The following is a 23816-nucleotide window of genomic DNA, read 5'->3' as shown; positions in this document are numbered from 1 at the left end:
CTATTTGGGGCAGGGGGTAGGTTGGGAGAGGAAGGGGAGATTCTTGTTAAGAAAGGACCTTTCTCTCACATTCCTTATTTTTTGAAGTATTGGAAATAAGTTATATTTCATAGTGATGTTGGCCCATTAATTGGAACTAGAATTATTACAGCTACTAAATTTTCAAGGGAGTTCTGTAAATCCTTCGTATCATGTATCACCATATCTAGCATGTGGCAGAGACTCAATACATTTGTTGAATTAATAAATGGAAATGCACTGACCCATTTAGACCCTAGGTCTCTTCTTCTAAACCTGTACACCCTTCTTCTCAAGAGGGTCCTTTGGTTGATAAATATGCATCTTTGGTTCACAATGAGAAGTTTTTATGATGCAAATTATACTATGGTGCCAAATTTAGCACCATAGACATTTATTTAGTACCAGGTATGCCCAAAGCACTGACCTAGGGAGACACAAAGATGAGTGACATGACCTCTGCTAAGAGTTTGTAAACCCCCTGGGGAGGGTGGTAGGGGCCTCCAGGGTCACATTGTTATGATTTTTAGGGCAGAATTCTTAACTGCATAAACCAAGGCAACTTTTCTTCCAAATCAACTTCCCTTTCATCTAAATGATCCCGAATGCATAGAGCTACTTCTCCCCTCCTAGTTTTTCCCCTAGTTTGCATGTCACTTTCATGTAACGATTCCCCATTGCTTACATCTGTAAGACATTCAGGTAGGTGCTTTCCACCCTGTCTTCTCCCTGTCCTCTGTTCCCTTTCAACCCATGAGGGACTGCAAAAACCTACTATTAGAAACACATCCGTTCATTAGGTAGAGGATACATTTTTCTCTTCTGCACATATTGTTTTGTGGCTGCTATTTTGAAAAGTAGCAGTTAAATATGATGCTTTAAGAGTTTTATTCCTGTGTTTGAAAACCTATTAGGGAGTTAGAAAGGGGGTGTTTCAACATAAATGCACATATTTTACAGTTTTTAAAAACCACTGTAGGGATTTCATTTTCAGATGAGGAGTCGTTTCTAAAATGAGTATTTAGTGAATACAAATCCTGAACATAAGTCCAGGGGTGGGGAGTGGGGGGTTTCCACCCACCTCACTGAACTCTGAAATTGAGGTTCCCTACTTCCCTGCAGCCATTCCCCCACCACCCCAAAGAGGAAGAATGATTTAAAATACATCGAGGATGAGCTTTGAATCACCTTCTTAAAAGTTTATAGACTAGTAATTTGGCATTTGCTATTTGTGGATGGGAACCCAAACCGAAATCAATTGCTTTGTTCTATTCCAAACCCTACTATGTTCAACTGCTGTGTTCCTGTCACATCAGTTTTTACCCAGTTTTCTAGCTTCCTCATCACTCTGGGTCTAGGTTCCTCCTCTGTGTCTTGGGCTGGTAAAATCAGGGAGGGGCATCCACTAAGGCGCTTAGGGTCTTTCCGGCAGCTACAGCCGCTCAGACAACTGAGACCTTCATTAACTGGCCCTTCTCATTCCTAGCAGGGAAGGGCTGATTCCAACCCCAGCAGTGCTGGCCAGTCACTTCCCACTCCTCTCTGCTTAAATACAAGGTCCTCAAACCTCAGCAACTTGTGCTGCATCTATTTCCTTACCTCTGTAAAAGACGTCAGGATCAGATGAAAAAGCCTTCTGAAAGGTGATTCCTACCTGTGTGAAGAAGAGAAATGTGCTTCCGTAAGAATGAAGAGCCAAGAATTAACTGGACCACCTTTCACCTTCACTGTGGATGGTGGTGATGTGACTTGTAGACACGGCTACTGCTCAGCATCTAACATTTCAGTCGTTTTTCTGTTGGTTTGAGAATAGTCTCTGGTCAACGAAAATTATCCATAATCAATCTATAAATGAAAATTTGGGTGAGTTTATTCTGAGCTTAAATCTTAGGATTATAACCCGGGAGAGTATTTCCACAAAGGAACAGAGCACTCCAAAGAAGTAGGGGTATACAGGGTGGTTATATACCCTCGAAGAGTATGTTTCACATATGATTGAAATGTCCCTTTTACAATAGTCACAAGGCTGCTCTGTCAGCACAGCGATTGATGGAAACGGCAGATAGGTCTGCTGTCTCAGTGAACGCAGCGGGGTGGCAGGTGTGTTGCCTCGGGCTGGGGGCGTCACAGATGAGCGCTGCAATAGGTTCCCAGCCTAAAGATGCTTAATCTTTAAGGAGATGCCAACGTTGGGAGGGGGAGAGAAGTTGCACCTTTATCTCAAGGGCCTTTTGCTCTTGCCATAGGGAATCTAAAGCAGATCTACAATGCATGCTCAAGGGCCTCGGTCAGGCCCTTTTGGAAAGACAAGGTCAGGCCGAATTAGGTTTATACCAAATGGCTTCCTCATATATTCCAATATATCCTATTACTTGCCATTTTTATTTGTCACAGAGAAGTGCATTACAAACCAAAGTCACTCCTAAAAGCAGTTTGAAGAAATGAGCGATTTTCTTAAAATGGGTTCTAGCAATACAATTTCATTCAAAAAGAAAACTTTTTAGCACCATGAAAGAGGATTCACCATCAGCCACCAAGCCTGATGCTTTCTTTGCTAAAGTAAAAAAACATACGTACATCCTTCGACCTATCATTTTAGTGTAATTCTAAGATTCTTCCCTATTATAAATATAAGGGCTGAACAGAACTTTAATAATAATTCTCTCTAACCTCATGTTAGAGAAAAGTAAAGTTCTGCGAGCTAGTCTCCTTGACCAGACTTGGTCGGTCCAAAGTCCAGAATTTAGATCTGTTTTTCAAGCCCAGCTCATTGTTCTGTCTTCCTCACCATTGTCTTTCTTAAACAGTTGCCTTCCTCCACCCAGCCCCCCACTAGCCTGCAGCTCTCTTTGTGAAACATCCTTTATCCATCACGCAAAAGAATTAAATGGAACAACTTCTTAGAATAAGTAACTAACAACAAGCCCAAGTGGAAGCTGTGGGTCATCAGATCCTGCAGTGTGAGCAAGAAGACAAATCTGTCCTTGGCTGGGCCTTTACCTGCTTCCAGGAATTTTTGAAGACCTTAATCAAGAAAACAAGTGATTGAATATCACCAACAAGGATTCACACCTTCCATCAGCTGCAGAAGGTCTTGGCAGTGTTACTATTGGCTTTCATCCTTTATTTTGTCTCATCCATCTGAAATGCAATGTATTTAAATTACCAAGAAAATCATGACAACATAGACTCTCTGTCAATTAATTAAGTGTGCTAACAAGCATACAATTTGCTAAGTCACTCTGGGAGGCTAGACGACTGGGTCTGCTTGTCCATTCAGCAGTGGAAACATGCCCTTCCTGTAGTGCACAGCTAGAAATGCTGAGCAAGCTTACAAAGGAGAAGATTAGCCTTGGCCTTCTGGCATTTTGCCTTTCTCCAGAGAAATGAAGAACATGGAGAGAACAACTGCAATACAAGGTGGAGAAATCGGCACCCCTTGATTGAAAAAAAGTGGTCAAAAGAAAAGGTTTCTGATGGGGTAGAGTTCAGCTCAGAAAGAGATCAGTAGTTATGTTGTTCTCAGACAGATACAGGTAATTTTAAAAAGGCACAGATTCAAGAATAAAATATAAATGTACATTTTTGGGGGGAGTGAGAAAGATTGGCCCTGAGCTAACATCTGTTGCCAATCTTCCTCTTTTTGCTTGGAGAAGATTTTCCCTGAGCTAGCTAATATCTGTACCATTCTTCCTCTCTTTTTATGGAGGATGTCGCCACAGCATGGCCTGATGAGCAGTGTGTAGGTCAGCGCCCAGCATCCAAACCCGTGAACCCCGGGCCACTGAAGTGAAGCATGCAAAAACTTGACCACTACGCCACCGGGCTGGCCCCAAGAAAAATATTCTTTTGAGAAATAGTTACTAAATAGAACTAGAGCTTGCTATGATGATTGGGGTGAAGAATATGACCCCCAGCCAAGTTGCAAAGGATTCTGCTCTGAAATTTATCTACTGCTATTTTTGTTTGTTTTCTTAACAGGTGAAAAACGCAGCTGCCAACGTACTCAGGGAAACATGGCTAATTTACAAAAACACAAAGCTAGTAAAAAAGATAGATCATGCAAAAGTAAGAAAACATCAACGAAAATTCTTGCAAGCTATTCATCAGTAAGTACCATTTTCATTTTCATTCTGCTTTTGTATCTCTGGATTTTAATTCTCATACTTGGTTATTCTTCTTTTGTGAGGGAGGAAAAAAGAAAACACTGTCAGGTTTGTTCCCAGAAGACATTAGTTGGCAATTTAATAATTCCACAAATGACATCCTGAGAAAAACTGTCAGTTCTTTTTATGATTAAAAATCATTTATTATTGGGAGAATAGCCATTTAATATATAAATTACGTCTTCTCAGTTTCTCTCTTTAGAAACAATAATTTCAGTTAAAATTGTATTTCTTAACTTATTATTTATTTATATAGTTTGCTCTAAGAGGTTTAGTTTGTATCTACTGCAAAATCTTGAAAATATTTAAGTTTATGATCTATCTGGATTTTTTTTTAACATACCGCCAAACATCTTTCTATAAAGGTAGTACATACAATTGATTTAATACTTGAGTTTTTGTTTAGTTTTTAATCAGGACTTGGGGGATTTTCTATGTGCTGTGAGTCCCTATAGACCTTCATTATTCTGACTTTGTCCAGACCACCATTACTCAATTTGTTTAAGTCCTTCATGCCATTTCCCTGGGATACAACTATCATAGACTTTTAAAGTACAAATCTCTCTAGTAAGTTTCAGTGATAATATGAAAGCACCAGGTCCTTCTGAAACCCCCTGGCTGGCAGCATCCTCACCATAAGTATGTTCATGTGGGCATCAATTATGATGCCCTGCAGCCTTGCTTTTAGCTTAATGCCATTTCCCTAGGGGGAAGAGCAGACACGTCACATCTGTGGGTCAGAAAAGTAGCTTTTCTCAGGCAACCTACAATACTAGTTATCTTGATGATACAGTGAAATGTGTCTTCTCAGAGCTAACTAGCATAGCCGACAAGAAAGCTCTGAGGCTGGAGTTTTTATTTTACCTATTTAGGTAATTCGTACGTAATATGTTACACTAACATTTTGTGGGAAATCACTAAGCATTCATCTTCTACCCTTTCACCAGTCCATCCAGCTGCCCTTTTTAAATAGGTATCACTGAAAATGTGAAATATGTCTGTAATTGTGGACATGTGTGTATTTCTATAGAAATTGCTACCTTCCTTAATGAAAATAAAATCCAAGTCCTCTGAGATCTAAAAAAGAAGGAGACTCTGCACATATGGTAGAGCCACTGGTCCTCATTGCTGCTCAGAGCTATTCAGTCATGATCTTTCCCTTGCTGCCATAAACACCAGAGTGACATCATTTCTCCTTTAGCTTGGTGACTTGACTGGATACACAACTATGCTTTTTACCTCATTGTAAGGAAAAGATAAGGCTGGAATTTTAAGATAATATTGTTTCAAAGTCTGGGAAGGAGTAAAAAGGAGGAACGCAGAGAGGAACACTATTAGATTCGGCTCACAGGAGGGAGCTTGATCCCTGGAGCTCACAGATGCCCTTATATCCAAGTACTACCACCTAGGAGCACTCATCTCAACATCTTCATTCCATGAAGTTTAGGCCGAAGAGAGTGAGTCCCCTGAGAGATACTGAGCCTTCACTTCTGCTTTCGTCAGGCCTGTCTTCCTGTCTGAGGACAGGCCTCTTCCTCAAGGGTCACCTGGCACAACTCTCCTGACAGAGTGGTCATTCCTATGCCCCCAAAACTGTACAACACAGTAACCCCAACATTCCTACAAGAGTTGTAAACTGTATACTGTGGATAAATCATTCTTTGTACTTTTAATGTTTCAATACTAACCTATATTGTTGAGTATATTAAGAAGGAAACTTACCTTTGTGGGTATGAGAAGGGATGGTGTCCAAGGGTGGGGAGGGTGTGAGATGGCATGGAAGTAAATAAGTGAGGTCAGTCTATGTGTCCAGCAGCCACACATCCCATTCCCTCCAGGATCATATTTGTGACCCTTTCTGTCGGTGTAACCTACGTATTACATATATAATGAAATGTGATTTGCCTTTAATGCCATTGATAAATTTTCATATAATGCTTTGACAGCATTTGTAATATAATTCTCTAGCCATGTGTAAATGGTGGGTATTTATATATTTATATATCTTGTCATAGAACTCTTAAGTTCTGAATACATTGGGAGACAAACACTTCGGGGACAATGTAGGGGTGTTCACTGTAAAATTTTTCAAATTTGCTGTAGGTTTGAAAATTTTTATAATAAAATGATAGAAAAGATCTTTGGGAAAATCAAGTCTGAAAACTGTCTCTAAGCAGCTGGCAAATTGCTACGAGGTGTACTGACCTGATCATAAGGGTTTGGGGTGTAGGTTACGTGGGTCTCTCAGCACGCTGCTTTTGGATAGAATGATAGAAGAAACCACTTGTGATTCTTCTGCTTCTTTCAGACATTTCTCTTCTGTTTCTTCTGTAGCGATGTGTACTTGTAAAGTAGATGAGCTTCAAGCAACTCAAAAATGTTCCGAATTGTTTGATGAATTAGTCTTGGGGTTATTGGGTTTCCTTTGAGGTGGGAGGGTACTTATACTTTGTGAAAAAGTACAACTGAGTATTTATATGGGCTGGCTTTGGCTAGATTATTCTAATCTTGCATAATTATCTTTCATTTTAACTCAGGGAGTGAAGTCGTAAAGGGAAGCGCATTGGGCTCGATTCCTCAGGGCAAGGCCTTCCTTGCCCACTTTTGAGACACAGGGAGACCATCAGACTTGTCTGTCAGCACAGGTTGAAATTGGACCTCTCTAGTTGAGGAAAATTTACAAATTCATTTGATGGAGCTCTCCTGGCCTCTCCTGTTCTCTGATTTGTCCTGAGAGCTTGTTCGGTAGTGCTCTCTCCCCTTCGAGCAGCCCCCTCCGTCTCAACTCTTTCTCTTTTCCAAGCTTCATAGCCTCTTTCCCTAACACATGACCTCCTTAGCCTCTGATGGATGCCTAGATCTTGGGCTTGTGTCCTCTTTTCAGTAACCTGTCTTTTGGTATCATCAGTTAGTGCCATGAATCATTGTTTCCATAACTTTTAACACTTTTTCTGATATTAGCTTTAATTTTAAGGTTTGCCATTCTATCTCAACTACAGACCCATCAATCACCATGAACTTGTCTCAGAGCCAAGAAACCCAAAATACATAATTTCTATAACATGGAGTGTTGGATTACTCACCTTTCAGAAAGCCAGGCTTCTAAGTAGTCCCAACTCAGAAAAGATGCACCCCTTTCCCCTACAAAAATGACAATCCTATTGTTTAGAATATTGTCCTTTTAACTATATCACATTCATATTAGGCAAAAATTTTTTCTATTGTTTACTTGAACATCATGTATCAAAGAGGCCAAGATGACTTTATACAGGTTCTTCCTTCTGAACTCCTAGTTCTAGAGGAAGCTATGTCCTTTCAGGTGGGAAAGTACAGTAGCAATGAAGAAAATGATAATATAATTGAATAGTGTTTCTCTTTCATCAATATGCTGAAATCCTGCAGAATCTTAACAGGATCTTCCAGCTAATGAATTGAGCCCCCTGTGCACCACTGAACACCACACTGTGTTATTTTGTTCCAGAATATTTTACAGTTTCTTTTCTTTTGTTTTGTCTTTTTATTTCAACAAAATGAAAATAGAGCTCGGAAGTAAGTTGTGTGAGCCGCTCCTTTCAACATTTGCAGATTTTGATACCGGCTGCATGCACCCAAGCAGATCCTTTATTTGTGAATTTTAGTAGTCTGATTGCTGCTATGGAAATGTGATCCGAAATCATGATCTTTTCCTGTGATAAGTGAAGTTCACAAGGAAGAAATCAACATGTGTTTCTTATTCTTGTTTTTTGGAGGAAAAAAGTAAAACAGACATCTGCATGTTACCTTTTATTCTGGCAGCTGCAGCTTAAGCAGGCTTTTTCTGCTAGTTCTCCTGTATTACAGACAGTCTAAGAAGCAACAAGGCAAGATGATTTAAGTTCCAGAGTTAAAGGAATTCCTATCAAATAGGACTTTATTTCAGCTTCCCAGATTAGGAGAAAATAAAATGGGCAACATTCTACTGTCAGAAACATCATATAGAAACCCGAGAGACGTAAATTAGTCTCCATTGTTTGGAAGATGAAGTTCCCACCTCAGCTAAGGAACTAGCACTCGCCCTTCTCCCACACTTGTGGGGTCAGGACTTTCTCTGCACACACAAGTTGCTGGAGGCTTCTGAGCTGGCGTCCCCAAACCTCAGTCATCCATGTGCCAACTATACTAATACATATCAAATTTGAAACAAAAGCTTGATATAAATCTCTATCATAAATGGATTAAAAAAATCACTCCCAGCAAAGAGAGGTAAAGGTAACATGGATTGACAATTGAAACACTGGTGTTGAACTCTAGTCCGAGGCTGTCTCCTGCTGAAAGCTCTAAGCGGAGATCCTGCTCCCAGGTGTTAGAAGATAAAAACAGGCTAGGACCAGCCTGAGACATTTTTCTTGTAATAATCAAGAATGGGAAGAGAATTAAAGGGAATAACTGTCTCTCCATCTGTTTTGGTATTGTTTCATGTCTTGATGAGTAGCACTTAGTCATGTAGAATACCTCTGTTAGTATAAATCCAGCACTTCAGAAACACTGTCCTAATCTAACCCACTTCATTTCATACATGAACAAACTGTTTTTTCTCTCTAATACATTTCTCTGTAATAACCCACTCTTGTTTAAAGATTTTTTTTTTTGGCTTGTTTTTTAAAAAGCACACATCAAGAATTGTAACCCTTGGGGGTCAGACCTGTGGTGTAGTGGTTAAGTTCATGCACTCCGCTTTGGTGGCTGGGGTTCGCGGGTTTGGATCCCAGGTGCGGACCTACACACCACTTATCAAGCCATGCTGTGGGTGGCATCCCACATACAAAATAGAGGAAGATTGGCAACAGATGTTAGCTCAGCGCCAAGCTTCCTCACCAAAAAAAAAAAAAGAAAAAAATCAAAGAATTGTAACCCTTGTAAGTACATAGAGAAACATTTTTCAACAACATATTAGATTTAAATATATGTCTGTAAATGTCTTTTAGACTAAAACATACTCCATCTCTGTAACAGTATAAAAAGGAGCCAGTTAACTTAGTTCCAGGTGTTCTAATGGAGAAACACATAGTCGCAATGACAAGTTATAACCTTACACTGTTTTAGATTGTTAAAGATCGTGTTGTAGGCAGGTGTCAGTAAAACTCTTACTGGCAGAAGGAACTGTATCTTTGCTGTAGAACAGATTTGGTGACATATTGGATATCCTAGTTTCAGAACAAAATCACTGAGCAGCGTGAACATTTGTTACAAAAATCTCCCTGGCAGTAAAATCTTGCCCTGTGAATTTTTTATCCCTTCTATGTAATTACCTTTAATTTAAATTGGAAAATAATAAAGAGTACCCTCTCCAACATTAATGCTATACTTTTAAAATGGCTCATCATCAAAGTAATAAGGTTAGCATGGATTTTTTTTTCCCTTTTCACTAAGTAGCTCAGAGAGACCTGCTTCTCTCTTGGAGCATGGCTTTGCAATGTTGGCTTAAAGAGCAATAAACCACTTTTCTCTTGTTGGAAAATCTTAATTTTTTGATATACAGTAAACACTGAATAAATATTTGTTGAAATATTACAGTAAATAAGGAATAGTAAGACTTCTCATTCAGAAAGATTCTTGATGCAAAGATTTTTGACTGTTAGATACGCAATGATGCTTAAAAGTATTTAAAAGTAAGTTTACAAGTAGAGATCTCATCAGACACTCTAATTGTCCTCTGACTTTTATCTACAATAAAACTTAAGGGAAATTCTCCCGAGGAAGTGGTCTGGCTTCCCTTCAAATTCAATGGCAGTTTAAGATAAAAGTCAAGTGAAATACAACGAAGAATAAGAGAATTATGTGTTTTGAGTTATCTTGCTGCTGGTTGAATAAAAGTTTTATTTTTGCTATTACGAATCTCACTTATCACTGTGTTTCATCAGGTTCAAGTACCTAACCCAATCCATTTCAGACTAAACAGGGCTAACACCTGTATCTAGTCACGTAGGCATAGGAAGGTGTTCGCTGCTCCAACATTGATGAAATTCCAGTTGCTTTGCATATTTCTTCCTATGTCTATTTGTCACGATACTGGGGCTTTAAGGAATGTTTTGGCTTTTCTCATATGGTTAAATCCTTATGAGCCTTTCTCAAATCAACTTTAACAACCTGGTAAATAGTTGTCCTAAGGACATCTCATCTTTTACTCTCTCTCCTTTCCTTGTTGCGGTGTTGGGGAAGCATGCTTCTCATTGTACCAGACAAGCAGTTTGGACTTTATCCCAAATATTCAAGGCATTATCCATGCAGTTATTTGCTCTTGTCAATTTTGTGCATGCTCTTTGCAAGGTGTATGATAGCCATAGAAAGAAAGGACCCTTTCTGACTTCGGATTCTGTCTTTTAGATTAAGAAGTGTAAAAATGGAGCAGAGGAAACTGAATGACCAAGCGAATACCTTGGTGGACCTGGCAAAGGTAAGCTTGGGGTCTCAGCCTTCATGATGGTGTCTGTTGGAATTAACCACTGCACAGTCACTAGCCATGCTTCGGGAGGAGGCCACCCCAAATTTATTTAACAAATCAAACCAACAAACCACCCTAAAATAATGGCCCAACTTAAAAGAATTTTTCTGACACTCTTACCTAATATGCTCCTTCCCTATGTACATTATTCGACTCCATTCTAAAAACTTTCCTCCTTGAAGTGATTTTGAAGTCTAGTAAGAAATATAAGTGGACTATGAGACAATACCTATGGGATTCTTATTTGTAGTTCAGTCTCATCCCTGTGAGAGCAGAACCACATCCTGGGTTTGCTATGAGGCTTGGGGCTAAATAGGACTCATCAATAAAATTGTTTTTTATGTATTTTACACAAAGAAGAATGTAAAGTTGAAATTTTTAAAAATATATAAAAAATTACGACTTAAAATGAAAGCTTTCTTTCAAAAAAAGTAATCACTTTTTATAATTTATGGTTCTTTCTCCGTTTTGTTATTTAAAAATCATACCCCTTTTTAAAAAATATATTAATAGTCCCCAAATTCTTCTATCACGTTTATAAGATCTATCTGCCTGATTTTTCATTGTTCCTCTCAAGAAATGTGAATATTTGTCAATAATGACAGCACTGCATTCTCCTGAGCTAATTCTACGGGAGGTATTATAATAGCTTTTATGTAGGTGTTCAGCCTTTTAACACAAATGCTTCGAAAAAGGCAACTCTCAGTTGAACCTGTACATTTTGTTGTCTGGTTGATAAATCAGCTGTGTAGTTTAGAAAGCCTCCAATAAAATCCATAAAAATTATAACTTTTGTCCTAGTCTCATGAAGTAACATAACTAAATTATATTCATCTTAGTGTATATCAATAACATACTATATAAATACATTGAAGATGAATATCTGATAGCTGATAAATAGAAGATGATAAGTGAAGTATTGAACCACTTACCCCGGGAGAGTATATATCAGACATTTAAGCTGGGCAGCACACATAGATATATGAGGCTCAAAGATATCCTTGATTAATATTTCCACACACGGCTCTCACTTCAACGTGCCATGAACAAAGATGAGGCAGGCTCTTACATCATTCCTAGGGCAAATGATAAAAGAAATTGGGTATTTTTATGAAAAAATAAAAACACCACTTGGAAATAATACATATATAAGATATATCATTTTACTATATATAATTCATATAATAATATATATAATATATAATTTTACTCGAAGACTATATCTATGAGGCAAGATGCTGTTTCTTTCAAATTATTTCTTTAGTGCCATGCTTATTATTGTGACTGTCCATGCCATAAGGGTTCAGTGTTTTCTGAATGAATGGATGTTGCTCACATGGTCTTAGGACTATGTAGTAAAAACAAATTTAGTGTGCTCTGCCTCCATGGCCAAACTCAAACGAGGTGCCTGTGCTCTGAATAGTAACTCCCTTATTTAATCAATTCATTTATCATCATTAAGAGGTTGCTAAGCAGGATAAGAGCACATATTATAGAGGGAAATGAGATAGAAGGAGGTGAGGCTTAGACTTGGGAAAGGCTGCTGTGGTTAACTTCCCCATCCTGCCCTTCTTGACCACCCTCTTCCCTCTCTGGCTCTGAGCTGATCAGCCCTGAGGTCCTTTCTCCTTGTCTCTTGGCTACTTCCATAAATATAACCGGGAGTCAGACCCTCTGATCAAGACAATCAATTACAAAATTCGCTAGGACACCAAAACATTTTCCTATTTCAAACCACTTAGCTCTGATTAAGCCCTAGCCAACAAGGTAGACTGGGTAAGCTCAGTGTCTCTCCCGACTTTTATTCTCTCAATGGTTATCTGTAAACATGTTATTTGACCCAATGGAGAGCCTATAATTTGGAACATAGAAAAGCAAAAGATATTTAGGAATTTTTTATTTCAAGTTACTAGATTGCTTCATCAAATCAGTTTGTCCTAAATTTCATTCATATTCCACCCTCAAAATTTCTGCTACATCCCAATACCATCTGTACTCTTATTCTTTAAAATGCTTGTTTTTTAAAACTTAGCCTTGCCCTAATTAATGTCACATATTGCAAAAGGAATTTGATATGCTAAGTTTTGTAACAACCGTTAAAACATAGACATAAATATTAAATCAAAACATGTTTGTGTATCTATACACCACCTAAAATCATTGGGCACACCAATCAGTACCTGCACAACATTTTCTGCAACTAAATCGAATTAATGCCTCAGATCTTACATTTCTAAATCCTAGCATTGAACAGACTGCATTGAACTGAATTTGCTTTGCAAGGTAAAATGTTCAGTTAACTGATGCCCCTGTTGCATTGTATGTCACCAAAAGAAGACTAACTGTCAAGCCAGGAGAGTTGACAGTTTGCTTCCAGGGCAAGTGTAATTAAGCCTAACTTCTTTGTTTCTCTATTCCTCTCAACCCTGTTTTCCAGACCCAGAACATCATGTATGACATGATTTCCGACTTAAATGAAAGGAGCGAAGACTTTGAGAAGAGGATTGTTACCTTGGAAACAAAATTAGAGACTTTGATTGGTAGCATCCACGCCCTCCCTGGGGTCATAAGCCAGACCATCAGGCAGCAGCAGAGAGATTTCATTGAGGCTCAGATGGAGAACTACGACAAGCATGTCACCTACAATGCTGAGCGGTCCCGGTCCTCGTCCAGGAGGCGGCGGTCCTCCTCTACAGCGCCACCAACTTCATCAGAGAGTAGCTAGAAGAGAATCAGTTAACCACAAAATAAGACTTTTTGCCATCATATGGTCAATATTTTAGCTTTTATTGTAAAGCCCCTATGGTTCTAATCAGCGTTATCCGGGTTCTGATGTCAGAATCCTGGGAACCTGAACACTAAGTTTTAGGCCAAAATGAGTGAAAACTCTTTTTTTTTTCTTTCAGATGCACAGGGAATGCACCTATTATTGCTATATAGATTGTTCCTCCTGTAATTTCACTAACTTTTTATTCATGCACTTCAAACAGACTTTACTACTACATTATATGATATATAATAAAAAAAGTTAATTTCTGCACATACTTGTTTGGTCACTTGACATTTCTAAAGGTTCACTTCTTACATTATTTTCAAGGTAAAATAACTGATCATCTGATGCCTGTTGATGATTTCAATTTCCAAAAGTTAGGCCGGTTGCAAGAAGACTTTCAATTACTGCCTACCCTGTTCACTAAGATTTTCCCTCTATATGAAATATTATAGTCGTAGTCATTTGGCCCAGACAGCTTACTATTTTTTTTGAGTTTACAGGGTCCCATTTCCAAACTATGTGGAAAGTGAGGCTGTCACATCAAAATGTGTATATAAACCAGGGGCACAAATGCTTTCAAGAATTTCTTTACTCCTAGTTTACCTGCAAGTTTACTTGAAGAAAGTATCAGGGTACACCACTGTCTGTGAACTGATGTTACAGAATTTTAGGTCTAAACTAGTTATTTCATCTCTCCCACAGGGATGAGACTGAACTACAAATAAGAATCCCACAGGTGTTGTCTCATAGTCCACTTATATTTCTTACTAGAACTCAAAATCACTTCAAGGAGGAAAGTTTTTAGAATGGAGTCGAATAATGTACATAGGGAAGGAGCATATTAGGTAAGAGTGTCAGAAAAATTCTTTTAAGTTGGGCCATTATTTTAGGGTGGTTTGTTGGTTTGATTTGTTAAATAAATTTGGGGTGGCCTCCTCCCAAAGCATGGCTAGTGACTGTGCAGTGGTTAATTCCAACAGACACCATCGTGAAGGCTGAGACCCCAAGCTTACCTTTGCCAGGTCCACCAAGGTATTCGCTTGGTCATTCAGTTTCCTCTGCTCCATTTTTACACTTCTTAATGTGGATTCTACACAAGCACATTCACATGTACATGTGTTGGCATAGCTCCTAACAGCAGAACATAAATGAGCCTAACTCTTAATATGTCACATATCACCTAGCAAATGATCCCCTCTTGGTCTGTCTTACTTATTTGGTACAAGGAAGTAAATGGCATCTAATAAATTTCATGAGGTTTATCACAGTTGTTTTATGGATGGTTACGGTCAGTTTCTGTGAAAGGGAACTGTGTAGTTACTGCTGCAGACACATCGCTTTCCAAATTGACTCTAAGAATCCCCTGGGTTTAGAAGAACCACCTTGAGTTGATAGCAGTGTGCAATTGCTCACACGGTGGTGGTCTCCAGAGTCAAAAGGAAGAGCTGATGTGCAGTGGGAGCAGGGACACATAGAAATAAGGCTTCATTTGGACAGTTCTTAAACTAACCTGCTTGGATTGGCCTAACCCTAAAAATTACTCCTTCATTTTCAGAGAAATCTGCTTTTGCCCTCTTCATTTTATACCATACCCCCTTTGGTGTCTACTACATTGCAAGTTGCTAGCGTACCAAGTATTTTTCTCCTTTAACACAAAACTAGAGTGATATATTTCACCACCTTGCATAGTTCAGTGAATAAATCACTTTCATAACTATTCTCTAAAATGGATGCAAAAATCAAACATTTCATTCAAGATCAAAGACATCAAAGTATGATTTCTTTAGATTCCATAGGAATTACCTACCATTTATTACCCATCCAACGTGGCTGAAAATAAAGCTTATTCACACATCTTATATATTTCTGTATAGGATGAGGACAAGGCCTAGAATGTCGTCTAATATTAAGTGAAAGAAAAATGACTAGAGCATTGCTTATGGGAACATACTGCTGAGTTAAGTGAACTTCAAAATTCTACACTTCATCAAGATTTCTATTTCATGGGTGAAATTAAAATTTTCTTTTATGTATTCTGGGTTACACATAAGACTATATCAAGTATTTGGTGTAAACATTGGATGTAAGAACGAGAGAAATTTTGAAAAGATGATTAATTTGTTCTGGCAACTCATGCAGTTAATTCTTGTCTATTCTACCTCTATTGTGACTAAAGGGCAGAATAGCAGGTTATTAAGTTTAATTATCATCTTACTGATCAATTAACACCATCCCAGAATACTTGAAGACGAGGGAAAGAATAATATATTGCTTCTCTTGTTGAAGAGAAAACAGAAAGTGCGTTTGAATTTAGATTTCCTTACCTTATATTTATTCTCCTCTTCCTGATTAACCGCAGTTCATGTAGGATGTCATTCTTTAGTCCTCCAAAATCGATCTTACTTTCCCTGTTTCTTCATGCAACGTATATGAAGACAGGTAGCAATTCAACAAAAATGTATGATCTTTTGTTTCTGTATTTTAAAAAATAGCAAATCATCACAATTTGAAAGAGGAGAGAACCCATCCATTGTGAAGACATTGTGGTCATTGATTTGCTGAATGAACCCTGCTTTATCCAACATTACCGAGTCTCCTGCCACGTGACTTTGAACATTAGGCAGCCTGCTGGGAGGGCTCCTTAGATGACTGCTCTTTTGCGCCAATAGATGCCTTGCTCTAATTTGCACTTTGTTTTTCAGAATTTCTAATGACAATTGAATGTGTTGTTACACCTCAGCCTACCACACCCTGGCCTCGCTGTTTCTCTACAGCCAGTATAAGAACACAGGACTACCACAAGTCATTTTGAATTACAGGGGCACCACCTTCCTCAACAATTTTCATCATTTCACCGTTATACACAGTGTCACTGGTTAGCCCCTAGAAAGAAGGTTCCATGCTCTTAAAGAAATGAGAATGAACCAAATTCATAACAGGTGGTAGATTTGGGAAATTTCATATGCCTTTTCCCTAATTTCTCCTCCCTCGATGATTGTTTTCCAAGAGACTCGCCATCAAAGCATCTGCGATAATCAAATAATTATGTTCCAAAACAGAGTAGGGTGTTGGGACAAAACCCTGTTGATTAGATTTAATAGAAATCTCAAGGGATGGGTTAAAATTCTACAGCCCTGCTATCTTTCAACTTTGCCTAGTCTTCAGAGGTAGAATGATAAAGTGGAAAGAGCATGAGGTTAAAAGTCAGAACTGGGTTTGAAACTGAGTTCTACCACTGGCTACTTCTATGCTCTTGCCTCTCAGCCTCTTTTATCTCATCTACAAAATAAGTATAAAAAGACACATATATCAGTGGGGCTCTGCAAAGCCTAGCATCTATTTTACCAAATGATGGTAGATATTTTTTATTACAATTTCCAAGATAAGGCAACAAATATTAAACACCTCCATTACCTGCCTATCTTATTATAACTTCTAACACCTGTCAGTACAGTTATAAATTCTCCCCCTTGCCTGTCTAATTCTTAAAGCAAGTTACTGGACTCTGGATTAGTTTATATATTGCCTGATCCTATCATTGTTTTTTTCTTTAATGTGATCTAGAATATCAATAAGCACGTATGCTTTGTCTTTGTGATTCTGCTATACTCTTTCCTCTTCTTCCCATCCCACAAAATCTGTTCATATATATGATCCAGAAATGTGGAAGGTGCCTGTGCCCTACACTTAGGACTTGGCATACTTGATTAGGGCTGTGCTGATACGGACCAAGGGCTCAATTCCTTTTCCAAATCCACTCCTGTAGTTCAAGAGCCTCCACATACTTCTCCCGATCTGTGTCATACACGCTGATACAGTCTGTGTGTTCTAACTGAATTGTCAATTCAATCCATTAAGAAAAAATTATCAAACTGGTTGTTTGACAAATAGGATCCTAGTAAATGTTGTGAGGCTGGGAGCCCCTGCAATGAGGGGTATGACATGAGGAAATTCTCTCCATCTCACTGTCACCATTGCTAGACTCCTTCATGGGCATGCTTTTTTTTTCCACTTTCTTAGGCCAGGGAAGAAAAAAAGCCCTGTCAATGCTGTTAAATTTGTTATGAGTGAACCCAGAAATAGAAAATATAGATTATAACTTCGCAGATATTTCCCATTTCAAGTTTTTAGAAATACTTTGAATTTTTTTCCCCAGACATAGTCTGCTCTCTAGTTATGAGTTTTCCTCTGCCCCAATGATTGTGGTTCCTGTGGGGACCGGGGGAGTGGTTACAAAAGTAATTAGAACTTCCTGGGGCTGCCTATGCCAGCATGTTAGGAGTATTAGATGGGAGCTCGCTTAACTTTAGGTCCAGCTAAAAGTGGAGCGTGAGGAGGGCAGTGGTCAGCAGACTGTGGCCAAGCAGAAAGCTGAACAGAGGGACACTTTCTCTACAGTCTTATACTTCCTTAATAACTTGCCTCCTCAACTCCTTGTTAGGAAAGCAGCTCTTCTCTCCATAGCCCAACTACTTAATTATCAATTTCCCTGGGGTCTCCTACCCTGGCAGGAAAAAAAAGGCTGCAAAGATAATCCTGTCATTCAAAAACCGTATTCAGTGAATACCGAATGCTGAGAGCAGTGAATACTTAGTGCCCTTGGCTAAGGTGAAAAAATGGAAATATTTGAGGACCCTAAGTTAGTTTTCACTCAAAGGGAAAATACACATGCACTGTGGGATATTTTGTGGGTATGAGTGACCAGGGAACCGAACAGGCCACAGAACAAACTCAGTGTTGGAATCTACATTCTGAGGCAATGCCACCTGTTACCTCTGCTGAAGCTGGGCTGGGTAGTGAACCCGGAGTCACTCAGGCCGGCACCTCCCCTGCTGAAGTGACGATGGCCACCAGTCCTCCTCAGATGGTGGATGAGGGATGATATGAGACGCTAAAATAAAGATATCTATATTTTCACTGTAAAGGAAGAATCAAAACTGCTTTAGTAAGAAGACATTTGGTATAATGCACAACAAAAATCTAACACCTTCTGGCCATAACATTCTAAATCTACATTATTCCATCTAAGAGATCAGAATTTTCACTGTGCCACCTACCATCCCTTCAGAGGAACTAGAGTAGATGCATGCCTGTCTCTTCAATTTTTATGTATATAGTTTGATTGTGCATAATTCTGAACCTACTGTCCACTTTTATTTGTTTTTCTGCTTATAAATGAAATTATCAGCTTGAACATTCATATTTTTGTGGGCTTTTGGAATATAAGTCCAAAATTAACCCTTCTGTTGGATAAAATTACAGTGCCTTAGAGAGGAAACTAACAGTGCATAGATAAGAGGCTTTAAGTAAACCTATATATATTTTTTCTTTTTTTTTTTTTTGGTGAGGAAGATTGGCCCTGAGCTAACTTCTGTTGTCAATCTTCCTCTTCTTTTTTTCCCCTCCCCAAAGCAGCAGTACATAGTTATGTGTCCCACTTGTAAGTCCTTCTAGTTCTTCTACGTGGGATGCCACCACAGCATGGCTTGATGAGCAATGTGTAGGTCTGTGCCCAGGATCTCAACCAGCGAACCCTGGGCAGCCAAAGTGGAGCAGGGAACCTTAGCCACTATGCCACTCAGCTAGCCCTGCAATATTTTTATTTTTGAGTTTGTAGGGGGAAAACATATATTATGGGGGAATTATTGGCGTCTCTTAAATATGAATGCAATAGGGCACTTTTCACTTTATTTCATTAAAAACTTAATTTGGTCCCTTTCTATGTGTTTTAAAACATGTTCAGGGAGTTTGAGGATTATAACTCACTTAACAGAGAGCACTGGTAAAAAAGTGTTACTGCTCTTAAAGCAGGCTGTGGTGGGACCAAAAGATGGGCAAACATTTTCTAGTGATTGGGAAATGGCCCCAGCATAGAATCCTTTGTATCTTCCTGAGATGCCTGTCCCCCCACTCTTCTAGAAGGAGTCACATTAAGAAAACATTTCTTCTATATCAATAATAAAGAGGACTTGAAAAATTAGTAAAAAAAAGTAATTTTTAAAAACCAGGTTTTTTTTAATTAGAAGATTAAATTTTTAGAGGAAAAACTTTTCAAAAATATTTAATAAAAACTTTATAAAAAGGAGGGGAATAAAGGTAATAATGTTTCTTCATTCTTGAGTTCGATCATTAGAAAACTATAAGTTAAAATGATTTTGGAAAAACAAAAAAACCCAGCAAGAAAGCACAAAAAATGAGAAATTACAAAGCAAGGAGTCCAAAGTAAGATGAACATAATAGCCTGACTATAAGTAACAATGGTTGAATTTACACTCTTCAAGAAGAGAAAATATAAGATTGAGTTAAAAACAAAATGTATTTATGTGCTTTTTACAAAAGACATATAATATAAAATGATAGGAAAAGTTAAAATCCAAATTACAGGGGAGAATTTAGTGCAAACAAATAAAAACAGTGGTGGCAATATTCATTTCTAATTGAATTAGAATTCCGCTACATGACTGATAGAATTCAAGGGAAGCAATATGAAATCACAAAGGATGGCCGTGTTAGACTGATGAAAGTTCATTTCACACAAAGAGAAAGCTGATGTGAATTGTATGCACCAAAAAGCAAAGCATATACAGCAGAACTATCAGAAATAAAAGAAAAAAACAATTGTTGTGGAAGATTTTGAGACCTCTTTCAGCCTGGAGAGATCGAATAAACCAAAAAGTAATAGTCACGATTTTTCAAGAAACATAAATATTATCAGAGTTGGCCCAAGAACTAGCAAAAACATGAAAGATGTACTTTTTAATAAATAACCTGGGGTAACTGGATAGGCATTTTTAAAAAGGTAACATTAAATTAAAGAGCCATACTCTACAGTATACAGAAGATTAAACTCAAAATGGATCAGAGAGCTAAATGTAAAAACTGAAATTACACAAGTATTACAACACAGCATGGGTGAATTTCTCTACAATCTAGGTATAATGAAAGGCTTTGTGCAATCCAGAGACAAATAAAAGATTGATAAATCTGACTACATAAAAATAAAACAACGTTTGCATAGCAGTAAAGGAAAAGATGGTAAACAAAGTTAAAAGAAGCTGATAAACTGGGAGAAAATATTTGCAACATAGATCACAGATAAAGGATGAAAAAAATTAATCTTTTACTAGTTTTACTAGTCTTTTCAAAGACCCAGCTTTTGGTCTTGCTCTTCTTCATTGTTTCTTTCTTTTTTATTTTTCTAAATATTGTTCCTAGCTGTTTCACGTTTTTTTCTTAAACTTTCTTTGGCTTGGGGCCAGCCTGGTGGCGCAGCGGTTAAGTTCGCACGTTCCGCTTCTAGGCGGCCTGGGGTTTGCTGGTTCGGATCCTGGGTGCGGACATGGCACCACTTGGCATGCCATGCTATGGTAGGCATCCCACATATAAAATAGAGGAAGATGGGCACGATGTTAGCTCAGGGCCAGGCTTCCTCAGCAAAAAGAGGAGGACTGGCTGTAGTTAGCTCAGGGCTAATCTTCCACAAAAACAAAAGAAGAAAACTTTCTTTGGCTTTATTCTTTTCTAATATATCTATTTCTTCTATCTGTATTTTCATCCATCTTCATTTTTATTTTTGTAATGGTGTTCTTTTTTGTACCTCTTAAGTTGGGCATCTAGCTCAACTTTCAACCTAGAATTTCCCCCTTCAAGAACTAGTTTACCATCTTTAAGCTTTTTTAAATAAATCCTTTTGAAGTACCATAGACATACAGCAAGGTAGACAAATCATAAGATTACATCTCAATACATTTTACCAGGAGCCCAGATGCCCCATCATGACCTGTTTAGACACTATTCTCTCTTTTCCCCAAAGATAACCATTATTCCACCTGTTAACAGCAGAGATTACTTTAGCTTATTTTGAACTTTATATAAATAAAATCACATATATGTATACATTTGTGTATTTTATTTTTCATACATTATGTCTGTGAGATCCGTCTATATTGTGTGGGTGCAGTGGTTCATTCATTTCTATTGCTGTATTTTCATGGTATACGTAAATCACAATTTACTTATCTTTTCTACTGTTAATGTTCATTTGGGTTGTGTTTAGTTTTGGATTACTGAAAATAATACTTTATAAACATTGCTATATGTGCATTGTAGGAGACATATGTATGCATTTTTGTTAGATATAATTATAGAGCAGAATTGTTGAAGCATAGGGCACGTGAATATGTTCAACTTTAGTAGTTGAAGTAGCTATTGACAAATAATTTTCCAAACTGGTTGTACTTATTTGCATTCCCAGAAGCAGTATATGAGAGTTTCAGTGCCTCTACGTTGTCAGAAATACTAGGTATTGTTGGTCTTTTTAATATCGGCTATTCTGGTGGATGTGTAGCAATCACTTAGTATAGTTTTAATTTACATTTCTATGATCGATAGGAAAGTTTAGCACCTTTTTACATACATATCGCTCATCTTCTTACTGATTTGTAGGAGTTCTTTTATGAATGCCCGGTAAGAATCTATTGCCTTTTGGCTCATATTGTTATAATTAGAAGGCAACTTTCTGTCAGCTTTTTTTTTTTTCCTAAGGAAGATTAGCCCTGAGCTAACATCTGCTGCCAATCCCCCTCTTTTTGCTGAGGAAGACTGTCCCTGAGCTAACATCTGTGCCCATCTTCCTCTACTTTATATGTGGGATGCCTGCCACAGCATGGCTTGACAAGTGGTGCATGGGTCCCCACCCAGGATCAGAACCAGCGAACCCAGGGCCACCGAAGCAGAATGTGCGAACTTAACCACTGTGGCACCAGGCCGGCCCATCTGTCAGTTTTTTAAAAAGACAATTTGCCTTTTTTTCCTCATTAATTTTGAAGCTAAGTCTATGATGATCTCTAGTTTCGTTATGATTTGCTAGATATTAATTTCTATTATTTATTTTTCTTGAGATTGATATACTTCCTGAATTTAAGAAATCATATATTTCAGCAATTCTGAAAGATTATTTTTTACTTTTGAATATTTTTTTATTTTTAAAGATTTTATTTTTTCCTTTTTCTCCCCAAAGCCCCCCAGTACATAGTTGTGTATTCTTCGTTGTGGGTTCTTCTAGTTGTGGCATGTGGGACGCTGCCTCAGCGTGGTCTGATGAGCAGTGCCATGTCCACACCCAGGATTCGAACTAACGAAACACTGGGCTGCCTGCAGCGGAGCGCGCGAATTTAACCACTCAGCCACGGGGCCAGCCCCTTGAATATTGTTTTTGCATGTCTCTCTATTCTTCCTTGCTGGAATTCCAATTAGTTTAATATTAGACATCCTCATTCTATATTCCATGTCTCCTAACCTCACTTTGTTATTCTCTACAGCATTCTGGATATTCTCTTCAGATCTGTCTTCTAGTTCAGTAACTCTCTCAGTGTTTAGTCTGTGCTTTAGATAACACTCTACTCCTTTCTTCATTAACATCAGCCTTCTTTCACTTCTTAGAACTCACTGAACTCCTTTCCGCCTTAGAGTCTTCACACAGGCTGTTGCTCTGTTTCCCAGACACAGAACATAGATCTCTGGGTACAGCTAACTCTCTATAATTGAGGCCTCAATTTTAGTGTAACATCCTCAAAACTGACTAATAATGAAAACACAACATCAAAATTGTAATATGCAGTTAAATCCATGCTTAAAGGAAATACATAACTTTAAAATGAGGGTATTGGAAAGAAAGGTGGAATATTCTAAATTAATGAAGTAGAAAACATAAAATATAGAGGATCCTCAGGGCCAAAATTTGGTCCTTCAAACAGATTTATAAAATTAATAAACCTTTGTCAAGTGTGATTAAGATCAACACAAAACCAAACCAAACAAATAGTCAATGCAACTAATGATAAAGAAGACGTCATAAAAGATATCACAGACATTAAAATATACTAAGAGAATATTATGAACAATTCATAAGCAATAAATTTGAAAATTTAGATAAAACGATTTCCTAGAAAAATGTAATTTATCAAGGCCCACAAAAGTAGAAACAGAAAATACAAAGAGTCCTATATTACTAATTATAATTAGAACCCTCACCACAGAAAATTCTAAGGTTAGATAAACTTATCAATGAATTCTACCAGACATTTAAATAAGTAACAATAAGAATGAAATTAAAGAACATTTCTCAGTTCATTCTGTGAGGACAGAAAAACCTCCATACCAAAACCTGCAAAGCATAATACAAGAAAAAATATTATCTGTCAATCTCTCTCATGAATACCAATGCAAAAGTCATTAAACAATATAGTGGCACACTAAATAAATCCATGATAGCTCTATGTATGTATCTATTTATCCATCCATCTGGGTTTATTCAAGAATTGCAAGGTGTTCTCTCCATTTTGCAGATTAGAAAACACACTTAGGAAGGCTAAGTGAT

General features: G+C 37.9%; 1 protein-coding gene and 1 long non-coding RNA gene across 16 annotated transcripts in view; one reads left to right on the top strand and one right to left on the bottom strand.

The window, feature by feature from the left end:
* Positions 1–13705, top strand: part of KCNN2 (potassium calcium-activated channel subfamily N member 2) — a 406407-nt gene extending 392702 nt beyond the window's left edge. For all 5 annotated transcript variants that reach the window (XM_070234440.1, XM_023617854.2, XM_070234438.1 and 2 more), the window contains 3 exons: positions 4000–4127; positions 10548–10617; positions 13103–13705. In XM_070234440.1, coding sequence (XP_070090541.1) covers positions 4000–4127; positions 10548–10617; positions 13103–13390 — 486 coding nt within the window. In that variant the 3' untranslated portion in view covers positions 13391–13705. The remainder of the gene's footprint in view (positions 1–3999; positions 4128–10547; positions 10618–13102) is intronic.
* LOC138917494 (uncharacterized) overlaps positions 1–19347 on the bottom strand; it is a 31270-nt gene extending 11923 nt beyond the window's left edge. For 2 of the 11 annotated variants that reach the window (XR_011425602.1, XR_011425605.1), the window contains exons 1-8: positions 15763–16030; positions 13177–13386; positions 11598–11741; positions 7965–8029; positions 7268–7325; positions 5907–6055; positions 3019–3159; positions 1618–1672 (exon numbers count right to left, since the gene is read on the bottom strand). This is a non-coding gene — a long non-coding RNA (uncharacterized lncRNA). Of the gene's footprint in view, positions 1–1617; positions 1814–3018; positions 3160–4135; positions 4198–5906; positions 6056–7267; positions 7326–7964; positions 8030–11597; positions 11742–13176; positions 13387–15762; positions 16034–18211 lie in introns of those variants that run through there. The other 9 variants (XR_011425604.1, XR_011425611.1, XR_011425603.1 and 6 more) reach the window with 9 other exon arrangements.
* Positions 19348–23816: the final 4469 nt, after the last annotated feature.

Source organism: Equus caballus, chromosome 14 (genome assembly GCF_041296265.1).
Source record: "Equus caballus isolate H_3958 breed thoroughbred chromosome 14, TB-T2T, whole genome shotgun sequence".
NCBI classification, from domain to species: domain Eukaryota; kingdom Metazoa; phylum Chordata; class Mammalia; order Perissodactyla; family Equidae; genus Equus; species Equus caballus.
The sequence above is the reverse complement of the archived record's forward strand: the minus strand, read 5'-3'. Positions and strand labels throughout refer to the sequence as shown.